Here is a 20,029-nt window from a genome sequence, read left to right as displayed (position 1 = left end):
GTAAAGGGCTATAATATTTCCATTACATTGTACGCTTAATAGTTGTACTGTTTTCCAACTCAACAATTTTTATCAGAAGTTTTCCGCTCATTATCCCTTTTTCGAGACAATTTCTTCGTCCAATGGGCTTCGTCAAATGAACTGTCCGACATATACGTACAGATGTCGTACAGAAGGCGCATAGATGTCGCGTTCGTACCATTTATTTTCAATTTTATGTAAGGTACAAAAATGGAACAGAAATAAAAACTAAGAGAAAAGAATCAGCATGGGCGTCCATGAGACTACGCTGCTCCTAGCAAAAACACCTCACCTTAAGGTATGTATAATCATGCGAATCGTGTGAGTCAGAGTCACAGTCGGTTGTTTACCTTTTTTTCACTATAATTGATAATCGTAGACAGTAGTACGAGAACTTGCAACACAAGAGACGATTTTAGATATGCAAAAGTTACTTAAAGTCCTTCATCTGCGAGATGCCTATCAAATTTATGACTAATCGGCATGACATTTAGTAGAAATGAGGGAAGAGTATATATATATATTACTTGAAAATATGTATTATTACAGTTCTATAGGATCTATAGTTTTTACATAAAACTAATGGAATAAAGATATATCCTCTGAAATTTTAAGCTTTCTTTCTTTTTATTATTAGAGTTAGAGTCAGAGTTTTTATTATTATTTTTTTCTTATTATTTATTAGTTAGTTATAAAAGGTATTAGGATAAAGGATATTAGTATATCCAATATCAGATGAAATTCTTTCAAACATCAACAGATTCTTTGGACCATAAACTGGCGAATTTGTAAACATTTTTCACACCATTATACCTCATCTATCAAGAATATAACACGTCTCCAAGTTTTCCATTTCATCATCCACTTCCTTGATCATTTAATCTAAGGGTACTAAACGAATAAATAAATGGCGGAACAAGAAAAAAGAGGAAAAGAGGCAAGCCGACGATCCGACGATCTTGTTGACCTGTCTTCGGGGAGAGTGCGAAAGAAATTAGCCAAACGCCAATGACAATGATGATTGACGCGATCCCCGCTCTGTTCAATGCCACTTGTAGAGCACTGAATTCTACTTGTACACGTAGAGGAGAGGGAGTAAGTACCTCTCGGTCGGCGGCTATATAGTCAGCTACAAGACTGATCGTTTCAGTTACGATCTCTTCAGGTCAGGATTTGTCCAGTTTTCTCCTTTTGTTTCTATATATCGGTCGTTTCAGATTAGCCTGACTCTGTTACAGTTCTTGTAAGATTTTTGTCATTTGACTCGCGCGATGTCGACGACGAACGGAGTCCACGTGGTCGACCCTCGTCCGTGAAAATCGCAGTCTTTCGAGCCAGATCGAGTGAAAAATTTGATCGCCAACGTCGAGGTGAACACGTACAGGACCATGTGTTCGGCAACGTGAACAGTAAAATTCGCGATATTTTCTAGCGAAACGAACCACCGAAGCGAGATTGGTGGTGACTTGGACGAAAAGGAAGCGATCTCGCTGCCAATAGCGATAATCGGTCGCTTTTTCGTTCAAATCGATCGATTAATTTATGATTTCCGAGAAAATGCCACCGCAAGAGAAATTTGGAACTTCCGTTTATTTGAACGACCGCGAGAATAACGCGGTGGCCTGTTGCAACTCGATGAACCCTCAAACGCGAGAAGCAGACAGGAGTGCCAAAGAAGAGACGAAAGACATAGATTTCGACGAATTGTTGCCGTACGTCGGGGACTTTGGTCTTTATCAGAAGATCCTGTTTATTCTGATGATCCCTTTTGCTTCGTTCGTCGCATGGGTCTACTTCTCGCAGATCTTCATCACGCTGATACCGGATGATCACTGGTGCTGGGTACCGGAACTGCAGAATCTCACAGCGAACGAAAGGTGCATAAAACATTGTACTTTCTTGCAAAATAGAGTCCAATTAAAAAGTTAATATTGAAATCTGCAAGTATGTGTTTGCATTCTTTCGCTTGGATTTAGATTTTAGTCGCACCTTTAGATCTTATCGTCGTTGACAGAAGCGTTGATAAGTCGAAGCGCGCGAATCAACAAATGTTGTTTATCGGATAGAAATAGACGATAGAAGGATAGAATAAAAGATTAATTTCTTTTGTAAAAATCCATCAATATGAAAAGTTTGTAAAAGAAAATAAATTGTCTGTTATAGTTGATTTATCCTTAATGCTATTGTTTATTCGTTTCAAGTGGGTTAGTAGCTATTTGCTCGATAATTCTTTGTCGTACAGATAAAAGCTAAGATCGATAATGAGGGAAATGGATTCGTTTCATCGTGTCGGCACCAATATTGACTTCGTTTACTGAGCACAGAAATAATCTCGTAAAAGTGCACATAGAAGAATCCACTAACTGAACTTATTTTCCGAAGCATCGTTTATAAAGGCAGATAGGATTACAAAGATTCAAGTTCATCGATCACTCTGCTCGATAAATTAAAAGCAAAGTTTAATACAGTCCTTTGTCAAGTAAAATTAGATTCAAGACTATATTTGAGATTTCTCTCGTATCATTCCAGTGCATATTTCCGTTTATGATCTGATCGCTCCATTAGATAAAAGTATTTGTACCTCTTGTAAATGTACATAAGAATCCAAGGCAACTGAGTCGCAATCTTTTTATTGTTCGCAACATATAATTAGGGAAATGCGGGGTCTTGTCGCTTTTATGAATTACGTGTAAAACGTTGATTCATTCTACTGTACGGTGTACAGTGTCTGTCACGGTATTTATCTACCTTGCATGAGAAATTAGTACTTTCTCGATGACTAGGCGATCGTTTTTCTTTTGTTATCTATTTCGTTTTCGCGCAGGAGAAGGAAATTCTCAGTTTCGTTTTCATCGAAAACACTCTGATGAGTCGTGTACGGCTTCATCGTTTACAGATAGAGATTTTTGTCATACGATAGATCAGTAATTTTAACACTTTCTTCTACTAAAGAATTTTGAAACAAAAAGTTATGCTTCGAGTAGAGACGGTCACAAGTATTTATGAATTTTTATTTTACGTAATACTTTCTGTATTTTTTAAATCAACGAGTACAAAATCAGAGATTTATTTATATAGCGTAATTTTCTTCGTTTCCATATTTTTTATTAGTGAAAACAAAATTGAATTTACTCTTGCAATAACTTTTCTTTTTTTGTTGTCAACGAAAACACCAAGAAATAATTTGTACTATAAATTTAATTATAAAAGTAGATTTTTTCATAAAACAATTTGCACCTTGTCAATGTTACCAAAGTGACGACGATGGAGTATAAAAGATTAAAATGCCGAAATCGGTAACTTAGAGAAGATTTCACATCATATAATCTGGAAATCTAACGTGATTAGTAGTAGAAATGAAAACGCAAAAGCCGTAAACAATGCTGACGAAAAATGCATCTGCATTACATTCACCTCGAAAAACTTGCATAGATTAAAATACAAGATTCCGGTGACGAAGGATTATTATCAACATCGATGTTTGATATATGTGCTTCTTGATTCACCGACGGATCGCTACGCGTACAGTGCACAGGCGCCTGGATGCTCACGATGAATGCTTTTTACGTTAGCGCATCACTCAATTACCGATAAAAGCACGGTCGTTGACTCTCTGCCTCTCTGCTCTTCTTCCTCTTCCCCTTTAAAATCATATTTGAAGACGAGGAAGTTGAAAGGTTCGTTAAATTCTATCGCGATATCGCGGTAATCTGATAATCATTGGCATTTAATTGGATAGAAAGCCACGAATCGTTTGACTGATATCAAACTAGGATAAAAATTCAATCCCTCCCAGGAATTAAGCTTCTATCTAATCCCTGAGATTACTCTCAAATCTCAGTGTCAACCCTTCAAATTCTCCACACTGGATCTTCGATTCTTAATATTTGTAATATCGTAGAATAGCTTTGATTGGAGATCGGCTGAAATTAGAAAACACCGTGTACGTCGTCTTTCGTGGTTTGTTTACATCCAAGAGCGCCTAGTAACAGTGACGCGAGAAAAGATAAGCAGCGTCAAAACAGAAGTACGGTTCCATATTTCAAGGAGTTGCAATCGAGAGGCCAGAGTATGTGAGCCGAAAAGTGTGTGTGTGTGTGTGTGTGAGAGGACGAGAGCAAGAGCGAGCACGACCGAGCAGGAGTGTATTGGCGAAGATCAGAGCTAATTGAGTCGTCGAAGAGTAGAGTCGTTAGAGGTTTCGAGTCGTCGAAGAGTAGAGTCGTGAGAATTGATAGAGTTGTTAGAGAGAGAGAGAGAGAGAGTGTGTGTGTTAGATTCGTTGTGACGAGAGTGATCAAATAACTGTAAAGTTATTTGATATAGATACGAGTATTGCATTTAGTTTCCGTTAAATAAATATCGTTCTCTGTCCAATTTATATTTGTATATTCAATTTAATATTAATAAATTGTAAATAATCGGAAAAAAATTTCTATCCTTATTTTCCGATATTACATATTTGAAGCATAAATTAAAAATCGACACATTGACTACTTCAAAGAAATTAGCCCGAACGGGACATAACTCGTTCATCGTGGTTTTCGCGCGATGTAAATATGCGGTTTCTCAATCGTTGTGAGATTCCAACGACGTTAATTCTGTCGAAACGGCGACGCGCGACGATCGCACATTCTGTTGCTAGCGAGTGCTTGCAAATCGCGACGATATCGAGCGTAAAGACTAAGCGCAAAAATGGAGGACACTCGGCGGGGAATTGGAAATGCTCGATGACGAAAGGTATTTCAAGGTGTAATTACATCCACATCCAATTGGATCGCACCTTCGTTCGGTTGCTAGGTCAACAACCTTCGATGTTATTCAAATAATGCAACGGCTGGAGCAGCCGGTAGCGAGTCGTAAAAGTTTCAATAAAACACGTTCCTGCTAGTGAACGTATGTTAAGACTTACACCGAGTTTTATTTCGCTACGCCGTTTACTAGTTCGAAACGATCGATTGCATAATAGTAGCTGTTTCTTTCATCTCGGAAACACGATCGTAAACGGTGACAACGATCCAGCTTATTCCTGATCGTGTTAATTTCCACGCAAACTTTGTAAACATTATACGTTGCGACGCTCTCGTTAACGCGTCATTCCCTCCAACTCGAAAGTCTTGCAACTTTGGTGATCCGTTTTCTGTGTAAAATTGGTTACAAGCATCAGGGGACTTATCGTCGTAATCGGTAAATTGTTTATTAAGGATCTACAGCTTTTAAGGATTTCTCTCTAGAGATTTAGAGATTAGAAGTTTCATTAACGCGTTATCGTGTCTCTAACTCGATCTTTTTTCGTGTAAATTGGTCACGAGACTTACGAGCTTCGTTGTAAATAGAAGATTAGTAATATTTCGTAGTTTCGTGATAGTATATAGACATTTTAGTGCTTAAACGCGCAATTTTTAGTTCGCTTTTCGCTCGCATCGGCGCTATGAAACGGATCAATATCTCAACACTTTCCTTTAGTTCTACGAATCATCTTTCGACCGGCTTTTCTTGGCCTACCGTTTCCTAACGCTGTCCTAATACTATCATCTTGCTGAGATCCTTTTTCCGATTGTATCTTCTGCTTATTTTATTATAAATCCGAACTTTCATTCACGCCGTATGTTTTACAGCGTAAAATCCGCTAGAGCGTTCCAATAAATGTAACCAGTAGGTGCTCTAATACTCAAACGCACCTGTACGTATCTCTGCATATTTGCTGAAAAAAAAGATGAATCTTACGTTACATTTTCAATATGCGTAATAAGCCGAAAATTTCTCTGATGCTAATCCTTCGTAACAAAAGGATGGCATCACTATATGCACGAAAATAGCATTTGGCAATCGTTAGAAACACAATACATGGATATATATGTAGTTGCCAAATTAACCTTCGCGGTGTTCAAAGTGAACGGCTAGAAACGATTGCTTTTTGCTATACGCGCATGTTTCGATTGCACCATAATTCGTTATTAAGACGTTTCGAGAGAGGCAAAGGATGTGGTGTCGCAACGTGTTGCGCTCGCACAATGCTCCTTGGATAAAATTCCCGGAGCGCGTATTATCGCGTACGCCGCGCGAACGCGTTGAACCTTCGCGCAAACAATGAGAGCGTGAATGCGAAAAAATAGCGTTGAGCACGTAACATTCGGCCTGATATCGTTGATTGGTCGCGAATCGTCAACGTGCACGGGACAGTTTTACGTAAAGACATTCGATCCGTACAATTATGTTGAGACGTCGTCCATAGAACGTACTACGTTGATGCAATTAAAATTTCAATGAAACAGGAGAACGCGCTAATAACTAGTCACCCCGTTGCTGACCATAACGTACAAATACTTTTGTTTAAGAGCTGCTCGTTAGTGTTTACCGCGTGCAGCGATTAAGTGACGAACAAATTACGTTCAAAGGGTATAGAGCTCGTTCTCGATTAAAATTCTCCTAACTTTCTAATGGTATTAGAAATTATAACTTGAACGTATGTACGCGACTGGCAATAAATATCAGGACGGCCGCGGATATTTAGTATAAATCGAATATGTGTTCCATTGTCCTTAATTTCTTTAATTATCGATTATTATTATTATAATTTTTATATTAATATTAATATTATTTAATATTTTAATATTAATATTATTTAATATTTTAATATTAATATTATTTAATATTTTAATATTAATATTATTTAATATTTTAATATTAATATTATTTAATATTTTAATATTAATATTATTTAATATTTTAATATTAATATTATTTAATTTATTTTATTATCGATTCGTTCCATTCCGTTTACGTCATAATACGTAGCCTGCGGATTTTTACGCATATTTTACAGAATATAAAGGAAGCGAAAGAAAAAACTAGAAGCTGGATAAAAAATTGTTTTACCTCGATTAAACGTTACAAAGCGCGCTACTTTCCGATGTTTTATACATTTCCACGTGTCACGCGTGTACTTTGCAATTTTGCCCTTTCAGATTTCACAGAAATGCATAAAACTTCCGCGACCTAATTTTGCACGTGCTGCAAAATAAATTCGATGATATTAAATACCAGATTACAGAACCAGAAATGAAGAGTTCTACAACGATGGAATGGGTAAATGATTGTCGATCAGACGAAAGACAATAGCAAACAACGATATAGCGATGATTAATTAATGGAAGATTTTTTCCTTTCAGCAAACAAAAATAGAACTTAACGAACTCAGTAATTGATAAATGATTACGTATAAGATAAGTGCATTTTCCAACTGTGAGTCATAGTTAACGTTTAGTTTAGCCTAGGTAGGATCTTAGCTTTGGAGTAAATAAGTATAATAGTAGCAAAAAATCGATAGAATTGTTAAAAGGCTGTGACTAATCCTGGTCGACTGGTCAGTTATCATCTGAATCTATTGTTATTTTGCTAGTATACTTTTCGAATCATTTTCAGCTATTCTATGGGCAAGCATTCGTTTCTTTCGCGCATGCCACGTATCATTCGCTCATTAACTCGTTTTTGAAAGCTTTTACCGGCGAATGAAAAACGTAACGTACACTTGCATAATGCGTTCGAAGTGTTCGTTCGTTCAATATTCATGTAAAGGTTAGGCGATACGCGTGATAAGTCGCGATGCTACGAGATGTGATTAGATGCGGATGTTAATATCTTGTAAATACCTTTCCTCGACTATGATAATCATCGAACACTAAGAATTTCGCAAATCGATGCAATTAATCGGTGATCTTGTGGGAAGAAATTTCGATATCACGATAATGTTAACGATAGTATGTTAATTACGACTAGTACCGTTACTGTTACATTGTTTCATAATTAGTATTAGTTTAATATAGTCAACGACTCCTCCGCAAGCATCCGTGCAAGTGTTATTTATTATTATGCTCACCTTCTATTGGAAAGTTCTTGCCTTGCTCAGCAAGTCTTTTTGATTTTTTTCCTGTAGAACTTCCGCGTGTTACCGATTTTTATGCTATGTACGTGTTTGTAGGAGAACTTTCTCTGAGCCGCGAAGTTTTCTTTCGACGATTCAACGATCGAAAATCAAAGAGAACCAATGTTCTCTCTTTCGATAAAGTATGTGATGATAGCCATTGCCAAAATTATTGATATATTTATCTGGTTGAAGACAATCTAGCAAATTATACAGCAAGCCTAATGAAATAATATAATTTCATTGAAGGATAATAGAAATTCACGAAGCCTTCAAATTGGATTTCATATTATAATAATGTAAACATTGTTTGACGGTATTATCTGGTTGTGAATAGGGTTGATTTGATTCAGACAGCGCCAGTCATCATGACATCGACTTCCTATCTCGTTATGTAACATTCATCAGAATAGCAGACGCAATTACCGTCACTGAATTATCTTAATGACATTCGTTATTAATGAGTAAGTGTTTTCGACATACGTCGGAGGTCGCAAATCTTGGATCATCTTTCTTTATTATCTGTTTAGATCCAATCCAGTTCCTTCACAGAACTTCTTTCCCTTCAATTTACCTAATTTAATAATTCTTCAAAATTTTCTTATTTTCATTTCTCATTGCATTGTTTATTATATATTCTACAAACCCGTATGAACACAACGCAATAAATTGACACGATAAAAGCGTTGAGATAATAACCACGAGACAATACTCGACAATAATAATCGAAAAGGCTGATGAAACAAAGGAATGAGTAATGTGTAAAGACAGGAAAACAGCAATTAACGTACATCCAGCTACAATTGAAAATAACTTTCTTCGCTTTAAATGAAATTCCAATCAAATACGTTTTATCAGACTCGACTAACAATCAATATTATTAGCTCAACAAATACTCGAGATTCCCAATGTTTTTTGTCAAGTTTCAAATAGAACGTTAATTACTCGCTTGTCGGAACGTCCATCGGCATCGAAGACCGTGAACCAATCTACGTTATCTTCTCCTTCGTTTCAGGCTGTCGCTGGCGATACCAGTCAACCGCGAAGGTTACTCGAGATGCAGCATGTACGATGTAAATTACACGGAAATTTTGCTAAATGGAAGCCACGTACCGGACCCATCGTGGCCAACGAAAGATTGCCAACAAGGATGGGAATTTAATTATACCACCGTCCCTTATGCGTCTGTGGCATCCGAGGTGACAGAAAATGTTCGACTTGTAATTTCCTGCTTTTTGAATATTTTATCTGTTCCTATCAATCAATCCCTTTATACTGTGTGTGTCGTATTCGATTATTTGCATGATCTATTTCGATAAAAAATAAGCGTAGTGTACAATTTTTGGAAAGAAAGAAGAACGACGGAAAGGGTCGAATAAACGTTTGTGGAAAGATCGATAGTTCAGAAGTGGGAAAATTAACAATGTCGATTTCCACAGAGGAAAATTATAGTACGTAACAGAATTACTAGTACATATTGCAGTAATAATTAGTGCATGTAGTGAAATTACAGAGTACATTCTAAATTCAAGCGTTACATTGCCAAATAAAATACAATCGAATAAATATTTATAAAAATACTTAAAGAAAAAAAAAAGGATAAAAAATTTCGAATTATGAAAGCTGATAAAACTAGGTTGCGATAAAACTGAAAATGAAAATACCGGATTGAAAAGAAACTTTAATAAAACGTTATAACGAGCAACAGCGCGAACACACAGATTTGTTCGACATAAATTGCAAGACTTTTTGCTCCAGTGGATTTCCATGAACTTTGCGTCGCTCGTCAGGAGGAGAATTATTCATCGAGGGGCAGGAAGCATCCAGAAGAAGGACGCGAGAACGCGCAGGGTCTTAAGCTTCTCCTTCTTTTTTCCTCAAAGGGAAAGAAAAAAGGACAGAGGCGCGCTTCATTAGGAATTTCGAAACATTGATCGAAAATTCGTTTAATCGAGGCGTTGAAATTGCTATAAGATTCCCGTGATGCTGATCGTGATCAGAAGTAAATCATTCGACTGTAGTTTTCTGTTGCAGCTGGGATGGGTTTGTCAGTATGATGCACTGCCAACCATAGCTCAAAGTATCTTCTTCATCGGCGCTATCTTCGGAGGATTAATTTTTGGATGGGTTGCTGATCAATATGGAAGAATACCAGCTTTGCTCGGAGCTAATTTAATGGGATTTCTCGCTGGGGTGGCTACTGCGTTCACGGGTAGCTTCTGGCAGTTCACTTTGTGTCGTTTTTTCGTTGGATTCGCCTTTGATAATTGCTTCACTATGATGTACATATTAGGTAACCGTTTTTCAATAATTTCTTTTTTGCCCTGGAATTGAGTTTGAAAGCCACACAGTGGCTACAAAAAGTACTTGTACGTATGTATCCTTATTTCCCAATGAAGCGTCTCTCTTCCTTTTTTTTTAAATCAGTTTTTACGTTTCATTTTGATAGCATTAATTATTTATAAGCATGTATGAAAGTATTACAAATGATACGAAAGCTAATATTTTAATCAGTCTTATCTTAAGACTTAGTCTTAATTAATTGGTATATATTATAAATGCTGTTCTAAATACGATGGTGTACAGTTACTTTTTGTAATTACTGTAAGCAGGAAGATCTCTAAGTTTAAATAACAAAGTAATCTCTACAACATACTGTAAAACTGTTGTTATGCTTGATTTACGACTGACGTTTCTACAAGTATATGAATTTTGCAACAGAACTCACGTTGCCATGCAACAATTTAAATGAAATTGAAAACCATTCAAAGTTACGAAGAAAGATGCTTAAATACATATGAATATACATGAGGTCATACATATTTATTTTTTAACTGCGGCGTTTATATCAAAGAGAGGGAGAGAGACAGAGAAAAAGTAATTTTCCTGTTTTATAAGAATTTCATGCAAGATAAAAATATGAAACTTTAAGATATTTGGATTTATATATACCATTGAATACTTATAATATTTAAAGGTAGTTAGTTCGCAATCATTTTCTATACTAATATTTTCCCTCTATACTCGCGATCAATTATAATTTTGTTTTCTCTTTTAACGAGACAATATTCTGATTACAAAGGATTAGTTGTTCAAAATTGCTTTTCATTTCTGGACAACTATAGCATACCAGGGTTTTCATAAATTTTCACTTCCCAACGGAAAGCGAAGGTAACGAATGAATGGTTCTACAACGAACGCTTCCACAACTATAAATCTATGTATATATATACATACATACATGTATATGGTTTTAATTAAAATGAACATCTTCTTCTAGCAAACTTATTTAAAATTCGTAAAAATATCACATAATAATATAAAACAATCAAGTAACATTTTAAATATTCCATTGAAAATTCTAATAAATTGTTTAATATAAGATCGATATAATTCATGCTGAATTCATTGTCTGATATCCATAATACAGGCAATTTATAATACAAAATTTTATTATAACTCTACATGAAAAAATTTCAATTATAATACTGTAGAAATATATTTTCCAGTTATTGTTCTAATATCAATATACTGAAGAGAAAATCTAGACTAGTCTCTGTCTTGAAAGATATTTTATACCCTGAAAGTACAGCGTTAAGACCCTGATTGAAACTTTTGAAGAGACTCTGTTGAAACGTAAGAACGCTGATTGAAAGTTCATCAGACGAGTCATTGAAACGAGTTTTCTTGATCGAATAGCAAGTTTGTCCTGCAGACAGCATTCCAATTGTGAAAATCGAGACCAAAGAAACTCAGGTGACGTGCATTAACCCTGAATCGATGACTCAAGCCGAGGTTGGAAAAATTTACAATTTGTTGGACAAAACAAGGCCAAGTTGACGAGATTCGTGAGCAAGTGGCTGGTTCGTTAATGATTTGGCGTTCGAATTTTCTTATTTCTATTCTAATTATCAAGGTCGATTAAACGATTGATCACGAATATTCGACGGAAATATTGAGAAAGAAGGCTCGATCTGTACGAGTGTAAATCGTATTTTAATCAATGACTTGAGAAAGTGAGGTATTGATTGAAACTAAGATAAGTGATACTAATTCGTTTCGAGCGCGTAACAAATTACATCATCGGATTCATTGATTTGCAAATAATTCTATATTCAGTTCCGTATTTATAATCGAGCGTAGCGAAGATAAAATGAAAGGGACGTGATTATCCGAGGGTCTCACAACTAGAGGAAAATCGATGGGAACGAGGAAATCCTTAATTGTAGAAACTGCGTAGAAAATACCGTGGAAAATATCATATATATTTTAATAGAAATATTTTTGTACTTTTTTTTAAACATTAAAACTTTAGAGCTTTAGAAGCTTTAGATGCGGATTTTTTGTATTGTTTCGTATGTATACTTGTGTCACTTTTCTTTCTAACGATATTTAGTTAAAAAGTTCGTCTATATCATTTATAATAGATTTTGTTTTTATTTATATTAATGTTAATTTTATATTAATAAAAATCACTGAAATTTTCAGTATCATCATTATTTAGTATCATCGAATTTCTTTCTTCTTTATGTTCCATATTATTATTAAAATTCTCTAATAAACATTCAAATATCCTATAGAATATTTCCATTATTTTTCACGTATTATTTGCAGTCATATTTTCTATATTTTATTATCGATAAAGTTTCAGTTGGTTCTTTAAATTCCTATTCAACATTCCAGCTAACCAGTCGATATCAATAACACGTGCCTTTCTTCCTGCCAGGATTTATAACTTATTCAAGCAGAACCTCACTCGATCAGCTCGTTGAAAGCGTAGAATTCGATCAACTTCATACAACTCACATACAAACTGCAGATAATGCTAACAGTGGGAGGAAAATATGAAACTGCAAAGCGTATAAACCTAGTAGTTTATAAAAGCATTTACATATTTACCACAGAAAAATTATATGTATGTAGAATATGTGTTATATAAAACATTCTGAAATTTCATTAGCATTGTAATGATTATATTGGTAAAGTTTGAAGCATTTCTGAAGATGCACATAGAAGTTACGAGATATTTAATGCAAACATTTATTTAGTACAAATATACAGCATAAATATGGTTATCAAATATCGGGATTTATTAATATAATAAATGTTTGACTATTTTTATAATTAAATATTTTTGTAATTACTGTGAAATATATAATTACGCCAAATAATTTTGTATCTTGTATATAAATTTTTAAATTTACTTAATTGAAACTCTGCATTATAATAACCGTATTTATAATTCTCACGTCATATTCGATATAATTATTATATGACTTTATTACGATCCTAATGAAATTCCAATATATTCATGAATATATAACAGAAACGTAATAATACTTTGTTGTACTAATTATGATACCATCATATATAATAAGTATAAATAAATAAAAAATGTCTATAAATGCTAAGATACTTTTACGAGCCAACAGGCGAGAAGGAAGAAACGAAAGAAAAGAAAGAAGAGAACGAACGTTAATCAGTTTCGAAACGTTAACAACGTCCTTGCGTTGGACGGTGCTCGCGTTTATCGATTGGTCGCATTGCGAGATATCGGTCAGATTATTATTATTAATACGATCGTCTGTAATTTATCTTTGCTAACTGTGCCGCACGGAATCTTCGTTTATAATAAATGAGTTGTCGCTTTTGATCGAACGGTAACACGATATGAAATTACAGGGTGACAGAAACAGCTGGGAGAAAAGCGAATACTTTTTCTGCGCGAATAATGTAATGTTAAAGGCAGTAAACCTTGAGAGGCGAAGTGATGAAACGAGTGGTCTCAGATAAGCTTCTTTACGTCTTCTTCTCCTTTCTGTATCCTTTCTATGAGAATAATATCTCGTCTTCAGAAGAGATCTCCTCGCCCTATCTACGCGTTGTAAAGGCAATACAAACTGAATGATACATATATTTAAAAAACGATATTTTGTTGGTTTTATGAATATTGATTTTTATAACGTGAGGTTCTTCTACTCTTATTTTCTATTAAATTAATGATACATATATTTTAGAATGGCTGTCGCAATGGTGATGATGATGATGGTGATGATGATTTGCGAAAGAAGATGTTGAAAATTACAGACAGCATAAATAATATTTAGATTTCATGGAAGTTGATTTTTGTAATGCGAGCTTCTTCTATTCTTATTTTTCATTAAATTTCTATGTAGAAAATTATTAAACATTTGGATATAACTGGGAGATTATTTCCGTTCATGCGTACCGAGTTACTCGATGGTCTCGTACCGAAGCTGATAACCAATCCAGATTTTCAGGAAAGCGATTAATAGCTTAAAATTTATTCGTGCGAGATAATAATCCAAAATGTAGTTAAAGTTTTTAAGCATTGTTTGTTAGGATTACGAGAAAATGATGAATTAACAGTTATGTATAGACACGTTATATATATGTAGGAGGTCCAGAGCGTATTGGAAAAATTTACGGCGAATTAAACAGGAAATTCCGAGATATTTGCTCAAAATATCTGATTTGTGGAATTATCCTATAGCTATTTTATGTAATAAAAATTAATTCAGGTAATTTTAGAGAATAGAAATATCTGAAACTCGTGATTTAAACGAACGTTCGTCATTTTGGTTTATTATGAATTATAAATTGGTTCATTATGAAGCATGAAAAGTAAAATTCAATGGTACAAAGTGATTTTAAATAAGGAAGCGAGTTCCATGGTAAACATGGTTCGAGCATCGCAATTATAATAAAGCAAAAAAAAAAAAAAAAAAGAAAAAGAAACAACCACTGAGCGGTAATTATCAGGAAGCCACTAGTTACAACTAATTGAAGGTGATACCGGATTAGAAGCAAGCCACTATTAAGTGGCTAACACGGTTGCTTCATTAAGAGCAATTACTCCCTATTTTACGGCAACTACAAATAGACGTTGTTCACTATGATATATTTCCACGTGTTTATCGCATCTTGTCCTGTTATGCGATTAAAGAGTTACAACCTTGCGTTTCTAATTTATTGGACGTATACGCACCGGACATTAATTTCGTCTACGTATTCGTGAAATTGCGAGATTCATTCATCGCGAAGGTCAGTTCAATTGTTTAAGATAACTTCTCATCGTTTTAATCTGTTTTCTTGTACGAAAATAGAGTAATATTTACTTGTCATTGCACTGTGGATATATATCGATATGTTCGTTCAGGAAGTCAATTGTTTTCATCGAATTAGACTCGACTTTCCGTAGAGAATGTTCGTTTCGACATAAATATGTATCTCAGGCTTATCGATCTTTCAATATCTACCATAAATAGCTTAACAAGGTAACACACGCTCGTGTTTGAATTATGTAAATGATCCTTTGACTCTAACGATCCGTTTATTCACAGTTAATTTATGATATTGCTAGTTACGCGTGATTCTACCTTTTGTATCTTTAAGAAATACAGGGTGATTGGTAATTGGTGGTACAAGCGGAAAGGGGGTGATTCTACGTGAAAAAAGAAGTCGAAAATATAGAATAAAATTGAGACAACGATCTACAGCGAGATCCGTTATAACGAGACGTGATAAAGTGCACGCGTACCGAGCGAAAATTCAAAGTCGATTTTCTCGAAAACAAAGCCTCAAACGAAAAATTTTTATTCTATATTTTCGACTTCTTTTTTCACGTAGAATCATCCCCTTTCCGCGTGTACCACCAGTTACCAACCACCCTGTATAATTCGTAAATAGAAACGTATTCTTGTCGATAAGTATCGAAACACTTACGGAAATTTAAATGGGCTTGAACAATCATCGGGAAATTATTAAAGTCCTTGTTATTAGATCTAAACACGATTTAATCGTAGAACTAAACGCGTTTGTTAAATTAATCTATATATTGTATATCTACTTTTTATATATTTCTAACTCAAATTTTTCTTCTTCATATTGCGTTAAGTTGCCCCAAAAGTTTCTTTTATAAAAGTTTTATATTATTTTATTGAATTACGTATGATCTATTTTGTCCCAATGAATATAATTCAATAAAATAATATAAAACAAAAAATAGTATGCGTCTATTATCTCCTTACGAGACGAAAGGAATTTCTGCGACAACCTAATATATTGTTCCATTCTTTATTCACAGAATAAACTTTATTCTTTCTTTCACAGATGATTCTTCTAAATATTATGTTTTTTATTCCAGTATTAGAATACGTTGGACCAAAGTGGAGGACATTCGTGGCGAATATGTCGATCGCAATATTCTTCACATTTGCAACTTGCATTCTACCCTGGATCGCCTATTATTTGGCCGACTGGAGGATGACCTGTATTGTCACCTCAGTTCCTCTTGTTCTAGCCGTAGGTACGCCATGGTTGATACCGGAAAGCGCTCGATGGCTGGTCAGCCAAGGTCAGATAGACAGGGCCATTAAAATCCTTGGTAAATTCGAGCGAATCAACGGCACCAAGGTGCCCGATGACATCTATAGACGATTCCGGGTAAATAAACCGATTACCGCAATCTTTTCCGTATTTTCTACTTTTATGATCTTTCCTGCTTTATGTGCGTTCTATAAATACCAATTTATATGCCTTTAAGCATATCATATAATCATTTTCTTTGAATAGAAGTCTAATTGGGTCTTTTACGTAATGAAAATTTGTTTACAACCTAGTAATTTTATATCTTATTCATCACCTAAATTGCCAGCGATAAATTGCTGTCAATTTCTGTTATTGTCTGTTATTGTCTATTTCTGTAATGTTATTTATTGAATTTGTATATTGTTTTTATCTTTGAAAATTTTTATACAAATAGATTAAACATTTGGAAACTGCTCAGTCTATGAATAGATCATGGCAATATTAACATTAATGTACGATATAAGGAGATAATCGACTTTCAGAGGTTTGATGTTTTATAAAGTAAAATGAAAAAATTTGCGAACGTCCAAGTAAACTATTTCGAAAGGATCGTCTCATACAAATATAACATAAACTTTCTTCCGGATTTTATCGTAATCTTTGTACACATAACAGATTCACATAAATTTGTAAGAAAAACAGACAAACGACATTAACTAGTTAAAAATTTGCTAATAACAGGAAACCTGTGCCAGAATCTGCAAAGAGGAGGAAGCAGACAAAACGTACTCCGTGTTGGATCTATTTAGAACGCCACGACTACGGAATATCACGATTCTATTTATTGTTATTTGGTTCGTATCGCTATTAAACAGATATCAAATAGATTGACGTAAAATCGGAATTGTATCTTGTAAAAATCTCACGAACAGTTTTATATCTTTTGTCTAAAAATACTTCATTTCTGAAGCAAGGAATTTGCTTCTCACATGAAATATGATAGCGTGCTTTTCTTTATCATATGAAATTGTTTTACGAAATATAGGATGGCGATTTCTTTGGTGTTCGATGGTCACGTACGAAACGTCGATAATTTAGGCCTGGACGTGTTTGTTACGTTCACGATTGCTGCAGCAACCGAGCTGCCTGCTGACACGTTCCTCACGCTCGTTCTTGATCGATGGGGCAGAAGATGGCTGGCGTGTGGTTCCCTCGTCATTTCTGGTATCTTCAGCATCTGGGCTTCTGCCGTTTCCAATAGTTCGTACATTTCGTTTTTATATATTCACCCTTCTATATTACTGATCAATCTTCTAAATAACCTAAGTCGATAATTCTGACTTAATCAGACGAATATTTTTCATTCGTATAACATTGTGCTTTTTGAAAGGAAGAAAATGTATATTTTGGAATATTTATAACATGCAAATGCTTGTAGATTATTTGCTACATTGCTAGAATAGTTTCCAAGCCCTATCATGTATCCGTTGTATAGATATTTTATTTCCCCTTCTACTGCTTTGATCATAAGATCGCTTCGTATTTCCGCATATATCAAAGGGCGTTGGCAATAGTCCTCAAAATGATGGGCTTCAGCGCTCCAGCAGTGCTATATGACTTTCAGTAGCCGTAATCCATAATACAATCCCTTAGATTCAAATTGGCTAGATTAACGTTTTATAGATAAGAAGCTTATTGCTTGTGCTTAGCTTAGAGCTAAGCACGCTTATATTAAGCTTAGCAAATGCTTGTATCAACTATTGCAGACAACCAGACAAATTACAGACAGATAAAATAATTTCTTCCCTTTTTATTCCTTAAAATTTTCTAAAATTATTTCATGAAAAATTAGAATTAAAAACTAATGCTAAAATTTTTTTTTCAGGTATATATACAGCTTCTCTGGCAATTCTCGGTAGATTTTGGATAAACATTTCATACAATATCGGTCTCCAATATGCGGCTGAAGTATTACCAACTGTGGTTAGAGCTCAGGGTGTAGCTTTGATACATATAATGGGATACGTTGCTAGTATCCTCGCACCCTTCGTAGTCTATCTCAATGTTGTGTCCTCGTTCCTACCTCTTCTTGTGCTGGGCACACTCGGAATTATGGGCGGTCTTCTGACTCTCTTTTTGCCGGAAACATTGAATAAGGATCTTCCGCAGACGCTGCAGGACGGCGAGGATTTTGGAAAAGATCAGAAGATGTGGGATGTACCTTGTATCGGAAGGTAAAATCACATAAAGGAACTTTCGGTCTCCTTTTTTCAAAGATATTCACAGATCTTCAAGCTCGAAGTTCAAGATTCTCAAGCATTCTGTTAGATCTACATCTTCCTATGCTTTCGTATTACTTTCTTCTTAAAATCTGTTAAATCTCTCAAAAGAAAACTGGAGTATCTTCTTTCTTCAAAAGCTTTTTAAATCTTTTGAACAGAAGAGAAGGATCGAGTTGGGAAGTTATTCAAATCTTTAAGCGATTGGATTCAATATTTTTAAACGCAATGTTTTGACAGGAAACGCGAGGACGAGGAGACACCACCGGTCGCCATGTTCCGATCATTTTCTAGATGCAGTGCGAGGAATTCGATGAGAGCGTCGCTTCGCGGTGAACCTTTAAGGAGTAGCATGCTACGGAGATCGAGTATAAAATCGAGGAAAAGCGAAAACTCGATCACAGAGGTCGAAAGGCTGTAGCGAAACGTTCACCACGAAGTACAATATTTGTCGCGTTGATCTCGAGCAAAGAATCTTTAGTCTTCCAAAAACGTGCAATACATGTATTAGAGTAAGACAAGTTACTGAATCCAGGAATCTTAAATTCCACCGTCATTAATATTCATTATCACAAAACAGTGGATTTTTATGCAATTATGGGTGATTCGAAGATACGAAAATTCATAGAATGCGTATGACGCAAAATTTTGTAAAATATCCAAAAGTACAGCACTATCGATGATATTTAATGGATAGAAACATACTTTTGCCCAAGTCCTTTCGATTGTATCAAATCTTTCAATTGTATTATTGTATCCACGAAAATATGCATTTGCATAAAGATCCGCAATGCAATTATCATCGCAATTTTTCATCAACAATGATTGATTAAAAATTCAATCATTAGGCGAGCGAATAAAAATTAGAGTAAGAACGTAGGTTAAAATAATTGTCGTAAATTGTCGTGGGTAGTTAATGTTAAAAATTAGTACTTTCCTTTGTTATAAAAGTTCCTGAAATTGTTCGTACAAAAGCTCCATCTTATAGAATATAGTGCAATAATCGTTATACTAGTAAAATAATAACATCATAAATATACAAAATATATTAACGAGATGAAAATAATATGGACAACGTGGTGTATGGCCACGAGTTTTGTACATATGTACGTGTAAGTATTTGTAGATCGATTAGCAATCGCAGAGACCTCGTGCGCATGTCACGCGACGAGATAGCGCGATTATTTTTATTATGATGTAAATCGTTCTTAGATGTTTTGTAATAAAACTTGCCAGTAAAACCTTCCCTGGATTCTGCTAATAGTTCTTCACCACTTGTTCCTTAGTCGATTGAATTAACGATACAAATAAGTATGAGATTATCTTAGGAAATCTCATTAATATTTTTGTCGACATCTGCGACGTAAAAGCGGGGTAATAATATTTTGAAGTTTTGACGACGCGTTGCTTACTATAGATATTGTCTGTACAGGATTCATCAATTTTTAGAGAGCCTAGTCTCGCCGAGATGGAG

General features: G+C 34.9%; 1 protein-coding gene across 1 annotated transcript; it reads left to right on the top strand.

Annotated features, from left to right (window-relative positions):
- The first annotated feature begins 1,185 nt into the window (after positions 1–1,185).
- Positions 1,186–19,803, top strand: LOC117208677 (organic cation transporter protein-like). The gene is made up of 8 exons (XM_033449957.1): positions 1,186–1,898; positions 8,961–9,144; positions 9,980–10,238; positions 16,113–16,411; positions 17,018–17,130; positions 17,322–17,536; positions 18,162–18,510; positions 18,796–19,803. The coding sequence occupies exons 1-8, from the start codon at positions 1,564–1,566 to the stop codon at positions 18,974–18,976; spliced, it is 1,935 nt and encodes a 644-aa protein (XP_033305848.1). The 5' UTR covers positions 1,186–1,563; the 3' UTR covers positions 18,977–19,803.
- Positions 19,804–20,029: the final 226 nt, after the last annotated feature.

This window comes from Bombus bifarius, unplaced genomic scaffold (assembly GCF_011952205.1).
Source record: "Bombus bifarius isolate JDL3187 unplaced genomic scaffold, Bbif_JDL3187 scf7180000008155, whole genome shotgun sequence".
Lineage (NCBI taxonomy): Eukaryota > Metazoa > Arthropoda > Insecta > Hymenoptera > Apidae > Bombus > Bombus bifarius.
The sequence above is the reverse complement of the archived record's forward strand: the minus strand, read 5'-3'. Positions and strand labels throughout refer to the sequence as shown.